The sequence below is a fragment of the Phaseolus vulgaris genome, chromosome 7 (assembly GCF_000499845.2).
Source record: "Phaseolus vulgaris cultivar G19833 chromosome 7, P. vulgaris v2.0, whole genome shotgun sequence".
NCBI lineage: Eukaryota > Viridiplantae > Streptophyta > Magnoliopsida > Fabales > Fabaceae > Phaseolus > Phaseolus vulgaris.
In genome coordinates, this window is record NC_023753.2 from 38,803,591 (window position 1) to 38,820,908 (window position 17,318).

The 17,318-nt window shown below is 30.5% G+C and overlaps 1 protein-coding gene across 12 annotated transcripts; it reads left to right on the forward strand.

Moving 5' to 3' along the window:
• Nucleotides 1–8,280: 8,280 nt before the first annotated feature.
• On the forward strand, nt 8,281–13,490 carry LOC137830735 (nuclear transcription factor Y subunit A-10-like). Of its 12 annotated transcripts, none has more exons than XM_068638235.1 (7): nt 8,281–8,655; nt 9,037–9,115; nt 9,200–9,483; nt 11,206–11,315; nt 11,497–11,565; nt 12,463–12,603; nt 12,859–13,490. In XM_068638235.1, exons 3-7 carry the CDS (start codon nt 9,252–9,254, stop codon nt 13,300–13,302), a joined length of 996 nt encoding a protein of 331 aa, XP_068494336.1. In that variant the 5' UTR covers nt 8,281–8,655; nt 9,037–9,115; nt 9,200–9,251; the 3' UTR covers nt 13,303–13,490. The 12 variants fall into 12 exon arrangements, with proteins under 12 accessions (XP_068494336.1, XP_068494343.1, XP_068494334.1 ...); XM_068638242.1 differs by having other exon boundaries at nt 9,200–9,435; XM_068638233.1 differs by having other exon boundaries at nt 8,307–8,655; nt 9,013–9,115.
• Nucleotides 13,491–17,318: the final 3,828 nt, after the last annotated feature.

Sequence of the window (17,318 nt, forward strand, 5' to 3'; positions counted from 1 at the left end):
TTAAAGTCTGTTTAGTTATAATGCCTTTAAAAGACCAATAAACTTATTATATTATTAATTTAAGTAAACTTATTAATAATTATACTTTTCTTATATTTATGTAATATATGTACTGTATATATTATAGGTCACAGGTCTTTATCTTTTCACTTTTTTTCACTTTTACTTTTTTTCTTTTAAAATGTTTAATTTAGTCTTTTATATTTTAAAAATAAATCAAAATGGTCCTTCTATCAATTTAGACTCATTACTTTAATAATTTAGCCGTATTGACTATTTAAAACCACCCCAAAACACTTTTTAATATTTTACTATATACATTCAATTATATAATTATACAACTAAAAATAATAGCTTCATATATTGATTTATTTTAAATTTTAAGTAAGTTTATATAGTATCTATATAAAAGGTCTTACTACATTTTAGGTTTCTAAACCTAACTTATTTCATTTCTACCATTAATAATACTTTTAATTAACGGAGAGTTTTCTCAAAACGGAGAGTAATATAAAACTTTTAATTCATTTTAATCCATAAGATATTAATAAAAAATTTCATGAATTTAAAAAAATAAAAATGTATAAATCCGCAACCAGAGTTGAACCCAATTTCATAAGTGAAATTTTCCAAGTGTACTACTGCAGAAAATTATAAAACTTTTAAATAGTAAAATAGTATATTCACCTCAGTTTTGTAATAGAAATAAAAGTTTTAAACTTGTAATTTATGAATAGTAATTCATCTTTAGATTCACTTAGATGATAAATTACTTCATAAATATTTATAAAGGAAAAATAAGAAAGTAAAATGGATGATTTTTTTATATAAATTAAATTTAACTTATAAATATGAAAAATATAGATAAAAGAGTTGAAACTTATAAGTTGATCTTAATTTATTGTAAAAAATAAATCTATTTTACTTTTTATTTCTTTGTAAGTGGTCATGAATACATTTATTTAAGTACATTCTTTGTCATATTTTATTATGTGCATCAACATTGTTTACGCAGCTGATGATGTTTTTCATCTGGTTGACTTCTTTTTGTCTTGAAATATTGTTGACAAGTTGTATTTTCTTTTAAGAGCTATTTTGGTACCACTTTTGTAAACAATTAAGAACATTAACAATTTATAATAATTAAAAATTCATCAATAAAATCAGTCTATAATTAAAAAATATAAATCCATTGATAAAGCAATAATTTCTTATAATAATTATGACTTAAACTCTGTAGCATAAAATGCTTTTTTACACAAACTACTGAATTTCTAGATACCACTTCATTGCCCACAGTTTCAAAACAGTAGCTAGCCAAATGAAATGACCAAAAACACCATCTCTGTTTTTCCTCTATTAACCTTCTCTATTTTTTGCAAAAAATTATTAAGACAAATAGACCACAAATGCCTCACTGTAGCAGCTTTGCAAAATAGAATAAGATAGAGAGGAGCCAAATAAAATATGGTTAAATAAATTATTATTAAATAAAAACTATTTTTTATAGATAAAAAATAATTAATTATTATATTAATAAATTAAATATTATTTTATAACTAAATAAATTATTGAGTATATAAAATAATTTTTCATATTAATTTAATATTAAATAATCATTCGTACTGTCATATAATATCAAGTATTATGGAGGATCAACACAGTGACGTACCTTCCCACTCATGTTTTTTTATTGGTCACGATCACAATAAATTAAGGAGGTCATGAATATTATAAAAGGACTAGATTCTAATGTAGAATCTTCACAATTTAAAAACTATATAACAAGATTCTAAAGGATAATTCATTGACATATCTTAACAACAATTTATATAAATCACCCCAGTGGATTAATGAAAAGATTTAGAATTATAATCCACTAGTGTTTTATTTAGACTTTTGTCATTTACTCTAAAGTATGTAATGTAAAAGAATGAAGCTGATTGATGAAACTTTTTTTTAAAACATCAAAATTTTCTAGAATGTTTCTTTGTTTACCTTTCAGGTCTTAGATTTATTTGTAAGTATGAATACATTGTAAAAGTTTAAAACAACTGTCATACCAAAAGTTTAAGGAACTTATGAGTCCTAATGAGTATTACATATAAGACTTATTACTTCAATAACCTTACATAATAATAGTAAATAAATAAATAAACATAAAATATTTGAGAGGAATTTCAATCTTATTATAAAGAAAAAGTTCAATAAATATGACCTCTAATATAATTTACAAAAACTTATAGAACTATGTACTCTTGTGCCTCAAAACTTACATTATCAGAAAAGTTCTTCCAAAATCCTACTCAGCTAATAACTACATAAAAAATTAGTTGTTAAGAAATCTTATTTCAGATATATTAATTGTTCCACAACCTTATGCAATACATATATATTCCAGAGTAAAAAAACTACAAACTACAAAAGATATGTACAATATTCAATTATATTAAGATCAGTAATATGTTTAAACTCCTAAAAAAACCTCATTTTTTTATCAGTAAAGAATAAATAAAATTTAAATGAGACATTTCAGTGGTGTCTCAACCCTTATACAAAACACCCAAAAACAAGTTTTCTAACACCTTACCAACTAAGGACCCAACAAACATTACACTACAAACCAAAATAATAAATCAATACAAGACATAGAAACCCAACAAATACTGTTACAACACCAAAGAGATCACACCCTCAATATAGGACGTACATCCAACACCTAAACGATTTTTACCAGCAAGCAGAAGTGTCATAACCAAGAGCCAAACTCGACAAAACCGATACTACAAGAAGGAGTTGGAAACAAAAAATAGTCCACCAAAGAGATCCACCCTTAGTATAAGACACAATATCCAACACCTAAACAATAACTTTGCAGCAGGCTGAAGTACGCCAATAACCAAATGTCAACATCAACAAAACCGATCCTACGAGGAGAATACATAAACCAGATATATCCTGCAAATAACACACAACACCTTCCCAAAACTGGACATGTTAGTAACCAAAACACCACATATCAAGCTCCCAAAGTTCAAACACCATACAAAATTCCACCACCAGACCGAAAAGAATACATCAGAGACACTTCCTTTACCGCAATCCAGGGACAAAATCATCAACTTGACCCTGCCAAGTAGAAAAGACCAAAAAAACCTGCACAAACCCACTATACCTTCCAAACCTCAATCCAACCTTGCCAGGTGGGTAGACCCGATGAGACCTGCATAAAACAAACCACTATTTCCAGGTCTGGGCAAAAACGTTAGTTAAAAAACCAAAAACCCAGTCTTTCAAATACCTCATACAGAAATGAGGTTCTAAACACTAGTCTGAGTAGGAGAAAACAACCAATTTTTCTTTTACTGTGACCCAAGACCAAGTTTTCCTTTGTACCACAGTAAAAACCTCCACTAGATCTACCTGCCCATTCTCAAACACAACCCTATTCCTATAATTCCAAATTTCACTTACAATACCTACCCAAATGCCCCCCAGCACTTGATAATAGCATGTTTCAAGTGTAAATGTTTAAACATCCTAAAATGCATTTGTACATCACGATGTAGAACCGACGAATACCCAACCACTTGAGACACATACCCCAAATTCTCCAAGAGATCCTACATTCAAAAAATAAATGTCTTACCAACTCTTCTTCCACACCACACAAGGGGCATCGATCACTCATCAAAAGTAAACCACGTCTCAAAAGATTGTCTTTAGTGGGAATAACATTACATAGCACCCTCCAAGCCGTAAATTGTGCCGAAGGTAAAATTTTTAGATTCCAAAAACACAACTTTCACTTTTGCAGTAGAAAACTTGATAGCAGTATCATCCACTGATAGATACTCTTATTCTGACTGCATGTATTAATCATTACTGTCTTGCACTCTAATCCGGACCACTAGATCACACTTTTCTAGCCATGTATTGTACCTTGTTACTAACAAAAAAATCTTTCTTCACCATCTAAATGATTTATATGTTAAAGGAAAATACCTTAAAGTCTTCCATAAGACATAACAGTCATACATCCATACAAGCAACAAATTTTAGCATAAAATTAGGTACATGGACCAATAAGAGAAAAAAAAAGTTGTCAATTTGCATTTCAACCACTGCCAAGATTTTAGTAGGATCATTTGCAAAATTTACTCAGCATCAATAAACTCTTGTTTGCAAACGACACAATTACTATGTTCTCATATTTGTCATACTATTGCAAACCACACTACCTTTCAATATTGATTATGCTTTTTACTAAAATAAATAATGAAAACTGCTCAAAATAATTAAAAACATCATTTTTTTTTACTCCTGAATACCTACCCACCTAAGACAAGAGTTCCATATTTCCACAACAATGCCACAACCCAAAAATAAATTACTTACAAATTCTTCTACTTGTGAACAAAGCGAACACATAACACTAACTAAAACTATCCCTCTATTAAGAAAGTTAGCCCTTGTTTGAACTTTGTCTAATAATACCCTTGTGTTAGGGTCAAAGCATTGGGAGCTGCCTTCACATACCAAAAGAACTCAAAGAAATTATGATATTTCCATTAACTTTTTTTCTTATAAATTTGTATGTTGACCTCGTTGTCAAAATTTCTGCTTTCTCCCAATCAAATCTATTTCTTCTCCGCTCTAAATTCCATATTCATCCTCTTTCAGACCATCTCACAACCTCCTTCATGTATTTTTTTTTTTTTATGGTTTGACATAAACAATAGTCTGAAAAAATATTGCTTAAAGTTTTCAGTATCTATCAGGTTATCTTTCCAAAATCTTACCCTATATCTTTTTCCTATATTCCATGCTATACCTTTTTCAAACCAGTTATCCTCACCTCCCTACTCATAAATTTAGACAAGATATTTCTCCATTTTCCATATGTTTCAAATCCTAAAAACCACATCCCTTAAGTTAGAATATGTTTAATTAGGACTACTAAAATATGTTTAATTAATTGAATTGTGACAAAATATTATTATAAATGATAAAATTTGTGGTAAGTATAAGTTAAGACATCAACAGATTATATCTGAGGAAGGTATGTTACATTATAGGACATCCATAAGTTCTATGGCCTCATGCATAGATGGAATCTTTTTCCTCGAGATGAGGTATTTTCTCCCTGTAATATTTTCTGTTTTCTGATTCAATAAACATTAGTTTCCTTTGTTGTTTCTCTCTTTCTCTGTGTCTGACTTGGCTCATACCTAACAGTGAGGTGCATACTCAACATAGAACTAAATCTGCATGAGTCCATATACCTGAAATAATAATTTTGTTTATTATAAGATGAGTTAAAAAGTAAGAAAAGGACTTATCATTCTTGGGTGGATAAAATACAGAAATGGTATTAAGTTGAGAGATGTGGACAACACGTTTGCTAAGTCTGCACCAAAAAAAGTCATCATATTACCCTATTTAAAGGACTTAGTTCACACCTCGGTAACTACAACTGATCATCAATATGAATCAATCTTATTCTGTGTAAAAGCCAGACAACTAAACACTACCCTCTACAAACACACATTTTATAATAAAAAAATAAAAACATTGCAGATTTATACTAAATATCATATATCAGCCTAATCAATTATTTTATCACTTTTAGATAATCAATATATAATATATTACAGTATTATAATTAAGGTTGTGAAAAAAACTGGTCAAAATCAGCTCCTTATAAAATTGCACTCAACTGCACACAATTGCATCAATTTCGTAAAATGGAACTGTTTTTATTTTAATTTCTCCACTTATTTAGTATTTCTTTAATTAACCGAAATCAACTTATTTTTCATCAGGTTGAATCTTTAAAATAATTTTGAAACTGTTTTCCTTTATTAAGAGTTTTCCAAAACCAATTCAATTCTAAATTGGTGATCCTTTATTAAGATATTGCAATTTGACTTTTTTTCGTGTGGTTGGACATTTATTATGTCACACATTTATTATGTGGTGGGGAATGTTGATATGAACCTTCTATAAATGTAAAATTTGAATGACTATGATTCTCTTGAATGGCGCATAGGATTCTCCTCCTTTATAACTCTTAGAAGAAAAACAAAAAAAAAAGTAACCTTTCCTCCACATTGAAGAGCATAAAACAATGTACCCTTCCACTTTTCTATGGCTAAGACAAATATCATATTACAAAAATCTTTCTTAAAAAAATATTATAAAAATGTGTTTTATACTTTAGTGATCCATATAGTGTCCAAAAGCTAAAGATTTATCTTATAGTAGTTATGTGAGGGAGGACATAGCATGATGATTTGACATTATTTTTTTATCTGGGAGTATCAAGTTTATCTTAAAGAAGAAAAAGTAAATAGTGAACAAACAAAATATTCATACTTATCTATTTGAGTCATGAGAAGTCTAAACCAAACAAATGGCACTGCATAACATATCAAGAACACATTTACCAAAGAACAAGGACATTAATACTTATTTATTTATCTCATAATAAATTGTTCAAGGATTATAATTAATGATTAACAACACATTAACAAGAGAACTAATCCATGCAAGACTACATTGCCATCTTGGGAATATAAATAAAGAACCGACAATTCCAACTCATTGACATTAACCTGTGGTCCTTTGTTTCCCTCTATCAATTTCACTTTTTTTTTTTCTATTTGCTTTCACTAATGGTAAATTAAGTATTTGATAAAACAATAAATATCATTTCCTCTTTTAGTTAGTGATAACAAATTGATAAAAAGTTTTTGCATCAGAAAAGAAGAGAGACAAAACAAAACAAGAAAAGTGTCATCTAATGCAACAAAATAGTTATTGTTAGAAGTGAGATTGACTTAATTTATCTTAAACTGGAAATGAAATGTTGTTTCTTAAAGTAATTAAAATGATGAATATAAAAGAAGAATCTAACTGAATTCATTTCATTGTAGAGCCAGTCTTACACAGAAAACATTTTTTTTACCAATTGATTTAGTTTTTTTAATACATTTAAATGTTCACCATGGACGGCTGAAAAACAGCCCAATCTGAGCTTGAAGGCATTTAGACTTTGATACAGTGTAGTTACTATACAGCAAAGAGCTAAAATGGACTTTGTAATGAATTTTGGTTCAAGTTTTTTTCTTAAATGTCCAAATGAACAACTGTAGCAACTGCTAGGATGATGACTGTGACATGACTAGTTAACTAGGATGCACTAGCTTCAAGGTTTTTCATATCCTAAAAAATAACCTTAACTTTTCAATATTTGGCTTTTGGTAATTAACCTAGCTAACATTCTCCGTATGCAATGCAATTATGTCGGGTTTAAGTGTTAGTTGTGAAACATCATGCGTGAGTTAATTGAGAAGCTGAAAAGGTACAGAGACCTGAAGTACTTTCCATTTGTTTCTTGTTAGTACAGTTGACTCTATTTTCTGGTCAAAACTAAAACTGTTTTAACTAAGTGATGTTACTTATAATCAAGTACACCTCTGCAAAAGTATACTCATCACTCACTCAATCAGATTTTAGTTAATTAGGTTAGTTGTGAAATTTTTAGTGATACACATCTTTCTGCATAACTTTTATAGTGATTTTCCACACTATTAAACAACCAAACTATTGTAAAGCAAGAATCTCCAAAACCAGAAAACCAACAAACTAAAATTAAATTCAAATTGTAATGAAGAAGGAAGATTGATGAAGTGAAGTTATGATGCACAGTTAAAAGAAGCAGTGGAGTTAAAGATGCAGAAAAAAGAAACAAAGTCCAAGGTTTTGAAAGTGTGAAGGTTTGTAATTACATGAGTAACAGCATAGAAGGATGAATTGGGTACGTCAAATGAAGTTGTCAGGGAGAGAGGCATGATCGGTTAGAGGTGATGAAAGCAACAATATGTATTAGAGTATTATGACAAGACGATCACGATCACCTTGAAAGCAACGAAGAGATTCTTGAATATCGAAAATTTTGAATAGAAAAATGAGCCTAATGCTGCTCACCTCGTCACGAGATCATGGGCCACACAACAGACTCATCTAATGCACCGTATGTATTCTATGGGACCACTCCTCGAATACCAACAACCCACTTCAACTTCCACTCATCACAATATTTTATACCTAAATACTTCTTAATCTCACCTTCATCACTCTTCTAATATTCCATCAAGCTGTATTAGTTCAAATCAAATGAATATATAAAGGTTTTCATAGATGCAAAAAGCCACTTAGCACTATTGCTTTTGTATATTTTTAATTTTTAAAACACTTGTTTTACATTCTTCTTGTAACATTAGTAGTAATTTATATTCAATGAGATGAGATTCTCATTTTGAAAATGTTAACCACTAGTGTAAGATTTTGAGAGTTGAAGCTTGTTAAAACATGTTCTTACCCTAAAACAACAGCAACTGAGGTAATGAAAATGGGACCTGTAAATGTCTCCTTTTGAAAAGAAATAATCATGGTGAAACTTTAAACTTGGGGGAGTGCATTGAAATGCGAAATGGTGTTTCATATTTATATTAAAATATTAGAGAAAACTCTTTTTGTAAAAATGAATAAATAATAAAAAGCAGAAAAACATAGTACTAAAAGGAGCACATCCTTTCAACCCATCAATACCAAAGGCATGGTGATTTGATTTTTACTTCTACCACACATGTACGAATTCTTTTTGCCCCTTTCTCTCACTTTGCTCCTTCTTCTTCTTGTGTGTAAGTGTACTATGTGTGTGTTTTGCTTCATTAAGTACCGACATGACTCCAACCTGTTGGGGTGTTAATTCATCTACTACTTCGTAGAAACCGATGCTGCTACTTATTCTTCTTCTTCTTCTACTTTTACTACTCACTCTCAGAACTCAGTGTTATCGCTTTCTTTTTTTTGCTCCTCCTTCTCCAACTAATGTGTCTTCTCAACTCATCTGTTCAGTGCCCTATTCTATATCTTCCCTTTTATATGATTTCATTGCTATTATATGCTAATTGAAGTTTACTTTTTCTCCATTTTATATTTCAGCTCCTTTTTTTGCTTGATGCTCAGGTTGATGAGTGGAGAAATCTGATGCAGAACAGTGGTTTTTAAAAACTTGGTGGAGCTAAGAGAATCTTGAAAGCTATAGGTAGACATAGACATGCCAACTTGCGATTTTTTTCCCTTTGTTGGAAAATTGTTCTTTTTTTAACTTGTTTCTGAATCTTTTCAGTTTACTTTTTATCACTAAGAAACAATAAATTAAATCGACTGTTTGGAGGGCGATGCAAACTGCTTACCTGAAAGAACACGAAGGAATTGTTCACAATTCTGTTGGACAATTGTCATCTGCAACTTCAGCTCCATGGTTGAATGGCTTAGGATCTCAACCAGTCTGTGGGGATTATTGTGGCCAAAGCAAGCCCTTTTCTTTGGAGTTTTCCAACTATGTCGACCAACTTGCTGGTGGTAAGCAAACAGCACGAGGACATGCAAACCAGTTTTCCATCTTTTCTGGTATTTTTTTTTTATCAAGAAAAAAAAATATATAAATAAAGATATTTCAGCATAACTCAATCCTTACCTTTCCTTTCCTGGTATTTAATTTGATTTTGGATTACCAGAGTTGCATTTTGCATGATTTGCTTCTCTTGTTTATACCAAATTGCAATGCTTATGAATCGTTGTGATAGTTCAAACTATACACAACAATTCATAAATGATAGAGAGACATGCAACTGGTTTCTTACCAATGCCTGTTTTAAAGAAATCTAAACCAAAGGAAGCCGCAGATTTGGGTGGTCTACTTTCTCTTTTTCTTTTCTTTTCTTTCTGAAAATTAAGATATGCTCTTGCATGCACTGATTTCAGTTTTGCATGTGTATATATTTGTGTTAGTAGGTCTGTAATAGAGAGATCCAGAGTTGGATTCCTGTTGGCACTGAAACTAGTACCAAATTTCCAATGTAGCAAAGCCTATGTTATCTCAAGTCTTTGATATTCAATTTCTGTGTTATCTAAAGTGTTGATATTCCATTTCTGGCTCTAACCAGCTTAAAAAGCTTTGGACTTGCAGCTACTGAGATTGATTTCCGACGAACTAAAATAGTGTTTTTTCCAGTGAAAGCCATGACTCGCGAGCACATATTAGTCTTTGGCTATCAACTTTGAGACATGGACAAAAAATGGAGAAATCTCTGGTCCCCCTTTTGCTTTCTGCATGGCTTCCTCACTCCTATTACATATTCAATTTGAATAAATAAAGAAATAAATATTTTTGGAAAGAAAAAGGGCTGCAGATGTAGTTATTGTTTAAAAATAAAAATGATACATTTACAACCTTGTTTTAGTATTCAATCTTCTTTCTTAAAGGTTGTAAATATATCATTTATCTTAAAAAAGAATCTCTTAAAAAAAGATGCTTAAATTTTGAGGGCAACCTTTTTCCACAGACTACAGTTACTCTTATGGGGGCTTCTGCTCTGCCTTATGAGCCTCATTGGTTGATTAATATACTTTTCGAGAAAGCCAATAAATGGGAAGGTAATTTTCAAAAAAAATATGCACTACCCTATGGAGAACTTATTTGGTGAGCTGTATAAGGGTTGGTTGAACTAAACTGATATATATTTATTTATTTATTATTGTTCATAAAAAAACTTATCTGGAGAACCTCTTGCATGGCCAATCAGATGATGTTTTTTTTTATCGGCAATAAACCCTAAACCAATCAGATGATGTGGTTTGACAGATTGCCTAAGTTGAAGCTTGAAATCAATTTCTTGTAGAATGGTATAATATTAGAGGTTTACAACTACACAAAGATGAGGGTTGTTAATAGTTAATGATGCATTAACTCAAACTTTTATACTCATTGTGGCAGAAACTGAGAAAGCAAAGAAAGTTGCATGCACTTGTGACTTCTTTCTTCAGAGTGAAGACCATTTTTTTTATTGTTGAACCAAATTCGGGGACAATGGTGCCTTCCCCCACTTTTTTGTACTGTTTCCAAAGTTCCCTAAACACTAGAGCTCATAAAAATATTATCAGAAGAAAACATAGGTTACATCACTCTCATTTATCGTGCTCACATTGGGATTATGCATTTTAAGGCCTTCCTACAATTTTGCTCCCGCTCCAGCAACATTTTTTATTTATCTAAAGTTTCTTTTTTCCTTATAAATTTCTGTAAGTGAAATTTTTTGTTGCATTCAACACTTGGAAAATTTGTTTCTTCAGATGATTGTAAAATGTTGGGCGATGGCCAAAATCCTCCGGCAACCTTAGCACCGCAGTCATCAGTTGCTGAGCCCCCCAACCATTTGGAGTTAGGGTTTAATCAGCCTATGGTAAAACCTCTCATAAAACTACCCCTTTCTCATTTTAATTAGTATTTTATTTCTGCAGAGTTGATATGTATATGGATTAGATTATCTCTTAAATGTTCTTATTTATATATTTTTTTATAAAAAAAAATATTTTATTTCTTCTGGACATAATTTAAAATATTTGGCACGTTTTCCTTCGTAGATCTGTGCGCCATATCCCTGTATGGATCAGTTTTGTGGGCTCGTTTCAGCTTATGGACCTCAAATTCCGGTTTGCCTTTACCTCAACTATTTTATCTCTGCATGAAAAAGAAAGAAATGAATTAGCCTTTAAAATAATAAAGTAATTGTGGAATGTGTTACTGGGTTTATATGTCTGTGTACCCTAGATATACAATAGGTTCTAAACAAATGGAAAGATGAATAAGCTACTTCTTACAGAAGAAAGAGAAAACAATACATTAAGATTCATTCTAATAATTTTTAAGCTTGAGTAAATTTCTTAACCACATGCAGATATCCAGCTTCCATCTAGTTGTAGTAGTGATTTTCGTTGTATTAAAGCCAATAATTTTTATCAGATACTTGATATTAAATTGGATATCGTACACTATAGAGATATTGATGTTAGTCTCTTAAAAAATTCACACAAAGATTAAAAAGATACACTAAACTCACATCTTTTTTACTTTTTGTATGTGTTTTTTTTTTTGCAAATGTTAGCATCAATATTTATTCTAGTGTTACTAGAAAAAATAACGACCATGTCACTCTCCGATTACAAAACCACAGGAGAGCAACATAGGTTAGGTTTTGTGTAACTTGTAGATGTTATGAGAACACTTTTGTAATTGATGAAAAGACAAGTCATGAAATACAATGATATTACATTTATCGATGAACAAGGTGATGATATCAGGTTAATAATTAAGAAAAAAAATACAAAGTGCAAGCCCTGAAATTAAATTATACATCTTTTTGTATGCTGCTATTGATGTTTATTGATTGTATTCATCTTCTGTTTGTAGTTATCATTTGTTTTGTATCGTTTTTCCTTTCTCTTATGGATTCGAGGAGCTGCATTACTGAAAGAAGTTATCATCTGTTTACCTGCTGTAATCTTTCACTCTTTATTAATTCATGTATGTATCCATGTTTGATAAATTAGGGACGTATAATGCTTCCGCTTAACATGGCTTCTGATGATGGACCAACCTACGTGAATGCTAAGCAGTACCATGGAATCATCAGACGCAGGCAGTCACGCGCGAAGGCAGTTCTTGAGAATAAAATGGTTAAACGTCGCAAGGTATGATCACTTCCATGGGCCTCCCAAACATCTTGTCATAAGATGATACTCAAAAGACAACGTTCCATAATGTTTCACTACGTGTTTTTTTATCAGTAATGAAATATAAATACATATACATCACTTCAGAATAAACCAATCCTTATACAACATCCTAATACAATCAAAAAAATATTAACTGAACTACTTTAAAAGCTATCAAACTACTATCGAAACCTTCCCTTTTCATTAATATGAGTTGTGTTTGTCTTGCAGCCTTACATGCATGAATCACGCCATCTGCATGCAATGAGGAGACCAAGAGGAAATGGTGGTCGCTTCTTGAACACAAGAAACTCCAGCAATGAAAATGGTGGAAATGATGTTGAAGGGAATCAAATGGGTGGCCTACAATTTCTGTCTAGTGCCTCTCAGAGTTCTGAAATGATGCAATCTGATGTTGGAATGCATTCACCAATGGAGACAGATCAATACAGTCCAAACATGTCTAGTTCAGAAGTGAGTAGCATGTATTCAAGGGAAGGTTTCGATGGCTTTTCTGTTCATCCTCTTGGATCTTCTTCTGTTCATCCTCTTGGATCTTCTTCTGTTCATCCTCTTGGATCTTCTTCCGTTCATCCTCTTGGATCTTCTGTCCATTCTATAGCAGACATGATAGGTAGTGGAAATGGTATCACCATGCCCACTAGATGGGCTTAATGTTTGATTTGCAAGGAGACTAGTGGGTTTGGTGTGATGTTGCACCAAACACGCTCCTTGAAAAAGACCAGATCAAGAAACTCTCTTTCACTTTCTAGTGTTTGTTGAAACAAATTTCGTTCAGGAAACTTGGTTCTATCTGATTTAGGCAAACCTTGGCTAAGCTTAGGCAAATCATCCTTGGCTCACCACATTCTTTTACCTTCTGCAAAGGCCTTCCATGACATGCTCATGGTAATGACCTGCAGTCTACGTGATGTTTGTGCTAAATAACTTGAATTCGGGTTTCGTGTGAGCTTGTTAAGTCATGTTAGGGGTCTTGTTTGGTTCTAAATTTCTGACTTTGTGGAGCTATGTAATAGGCATCTTAGAACTCTGAATTCTGATATTAGTAGGAAAAAAAAAACATTGATTTGGGAGGCTAAGCCTAGAAGGGTATTCTTAAATATGACATGTTGGTAATAGTTTTCATATGGAGTGTGGTTAGTTTAAGCCTAAGAAATAGGTTTGTTATTGTAGCATGCAAGATTTATAACCAAACTCTTATGTGGCTTTGAATGCAAGGTAGGAAACATTAAGTGTGGTTTTGAAGTGGTTTAGGTTAGTGGAAACTCATAGTAAGGTAGGAAATTATGTAGCCAGGTTCTTGCTCCCAACCTGTAGCAACCACAGTTAACAAAATAAATGAACTAACTCCAAGATTATCAAATTCTTGACTGGGTTTTATTTTCGAAAAAAATGCTCAATTGTTTTACTAATGTAATTAGGGTTTTGATTCTCCCACTGGATCTCAAAGTATTCTTGCATGTTTTGGTTTCTTAGGTTGAATATACGACTAACTTTTTTTTTCTTTTTTTTTTCCTAAACCCTAAACTTATTTAGTCATGCTTAAAGTTCTTTGTCTCATCTCCAAGAATGTGTTCAACCTTACATTTTTTGTTGTGAATTATACACTCATTTGATGAATTAGTTCAAGTTTAAAGATTGAACTCTATTAGTTAAAAGTCTAACACATTTTATGGAATTGAGAGTATTATATTGTTTGCAAATTGTATGTATTATATACATAAATAATATTATAATTATAATAATAATAATTATTATTATTATTAAAGTTAATGTTATATATATAACATTAATTTATAACTTTAGGTATGAAGAATCATAGTTTTAAACAAGTAATAATAAAGTATCTTCAAAAAGAAAATTTATCATTTTCATTCTTAAAGTTTTTTTTATTCCTCGTTATTAAAGATTTTATTTTTTAATATTAAATCCTCTTTATTAGTACAAAATTATATTTACTACTATTTTATTTCATGTTCTAGTATGAAAATACTAAATAAATAAACACAATATTCAAAGAAAAATCATAAACGAAAAAGAGAACCAAAAGTAAATGGGTTAAATGAGTCAATGCTAAATCTTATATTTTTTAATTAAGGCAAAGAGTTTAGGCCTGGGATGGTGGTGAAGTTTTAGTTTTCCTTTTCTAAATATAGTTTTGAAAACAAAATTTATTTTACAAATTTAGGGTTGAAAGGACTTTTAATCTGTTTCAAAAGATTTATGGAGGCAGTTTTAAATGTCTTGAGTCACTCTCTTATTTTTAGTTTCATTAATTATTTATCTGTTGTTCCTCTCCAATTCTTACTCTGTTTTCTTATTTTTTATAACAAACAATAAATAAATTAATATAAAATACTTGAAAGGTGTTTGAACTCTATTATAATGAGAAGGTCCAATAAAGAGATAAAGAGGACCTCTAATCAAATTTACAAGATTAAAAAAATTATATACTCTTGTATTTCAGAATCAATATCATTATAAAAGTTCTCCAAAATCCTGCTCCTTTTTATTTTCTATCCTCTTTTTTCATGTTTTAATGTTATGATTTGGCTAATTAGAGGGATGAGATATGTGGTTCATGGAAGTCTAGTTTTACAAATGAGATGTATTAGTTTTTATAGACAATAAATATAAAAATATAAAAAAAAGTATGTTTTATTTAATTACTATTTTAATATAATTTTATTTATAATATACATCACAAGAAAATCATGAAATAGAAATTAATTTTATATAAAAAATAATAATTAGTTGTTATAGTGACTAAATTAGAACCATTTTAAAAATTAAAAAGATATTAGTTTCTATTATTAGTTTATATTATTATTAAATAATTTTTAAATTGGTATCTAATTAGCTATCAAAGTTTTAACTACCAATTATTTAATTACTAATTTAAAAACTGATTTAGAAACTAAATTTTTTTTAGTTTTTAAAATAATTTCTAATTTAGTTATTATAGTAACTAATTATTTTTTGTCTCTAAAATTGGTTTAGGACGTAGAGTTACACACAATAAATATCAATTAAAGCAAAATATGATCTACGCTACTAATTTTATTTTATGCTTCATCCTGAATTATTATAAAAACCAGAAAAAACTATTATTATACACCTCCTATATAAAACTGAAAGGACAAATAATATGTAACTATAACCAAAATTGTATCATTTATAATATTTTGCTTGAATTCGAACAAAATTATTTCTTATACAATATAGTTATACTTGTGATAATTATGTGGAAGAAATCGCATTCAGAATTCGCCTTCGATCATCGATAATTATTAATTCCAAAAGAAAAGGTCTAATTGAATGCTTTTCAAATCTAGGTTATCGTGCTGCTATGTAAGTCTTGTATGTGCAAATTCAAAAAGCACCTCACAAGTTAAGTTAGCTCCATTTATAATACGTAATTTTCATCACAAGTTAACTCCAAACTAAAGTTAGCTATCATACTTAACAACATATTAATATACCTCATACTCTCAATCAGACATACCTAATGTTATACTGACAGAGTGAACTGGTCAATATGGCTGAAAGAGAGGTTGAAACTGTTGAAGATGGTTGCTGCCCCTTCAAGACATGTGTTTGATGAAGCCATTTGTGTAAATTTTCATTTGTATTTGCTTTTGCTTTAAGAATGTCTTAGGTATAGTTTAGAGGTTGTTTAGAGTAGGCTTTTTGCTAGGTAACTCACCTCTTAACCCCTGATCATGTGAGAAGAGCAAACACAAGTTGTTGAAACTGTTTTACACATGTTTTTTGCAAAAATATCCTTACTGCATAAAAAATGAATCTGTTATTTTCTAAATGAATAGATTCTTTTCCTAAGCTGATGCTTTGATTAAGTGTTTTTCAAAATCATGGTTTGTGCATCAAGCTTTTGTGCATCAAGCTTTTTGACTAAGTCTTCATTCATTCAAAACGACTGTGTTTTAATTGTTAAGAAGTTTCTGTTATCGTTTTGAAAATAAATCTGTTCATCTATAAATGAATGGATTCTTTTTAGTTTGGTGTCAAGTTTACCTTAAAAGGCTTTTTACGTTTTTATCCTTGCACCAGTGTGTTTGACTAAGTCTCCTTCACATAACAGATTCTCTAACTGCTTTTGAAAATAAATCTGTTCATTTTACTTTCAATCTGTTATTTTTATAACAGCTTTAACTGTTTTTTGAAAATCTGTTATAAGTTGGTTTTCTATAAAAGGTGTTGCTACTGTGTGAGCAATCTGTTCTACTGGTCTAAGGCAGATTTCTGCATCCTCCATGTGTATTCGTTTCATATTTCACTTTCTTGTAAAAGTGTGATTGTAAATTCTTCTTGATAGGGTTTCTTGAAGAGTGTGTGTGCTGAAATAGTGTTTTTCAGCAAGTGTGCCAAGTTTCTTGGTTCATGAACAGTGGCTGTGTAAGTGTGTTTGGTATGTTTTGTTTAGTGGATTTCACCTTGGATTAGGTGAGACTGGATGTAACTCATTTGAGTGAACCAGTATAATTGTTGTGTGTTCATTTCTCTTCAACCCTGTACTCGGATTCTTGCTTATCTATTAATCTGTCAGAAATTGAATCTGTTCAATAAAAAATAAATATGTTCTTTCTGGGCTTGTTCATATCGTTCTTATTTTCTGGAAAATCAGTTTGGTTCTATTAAGAAGATATTTG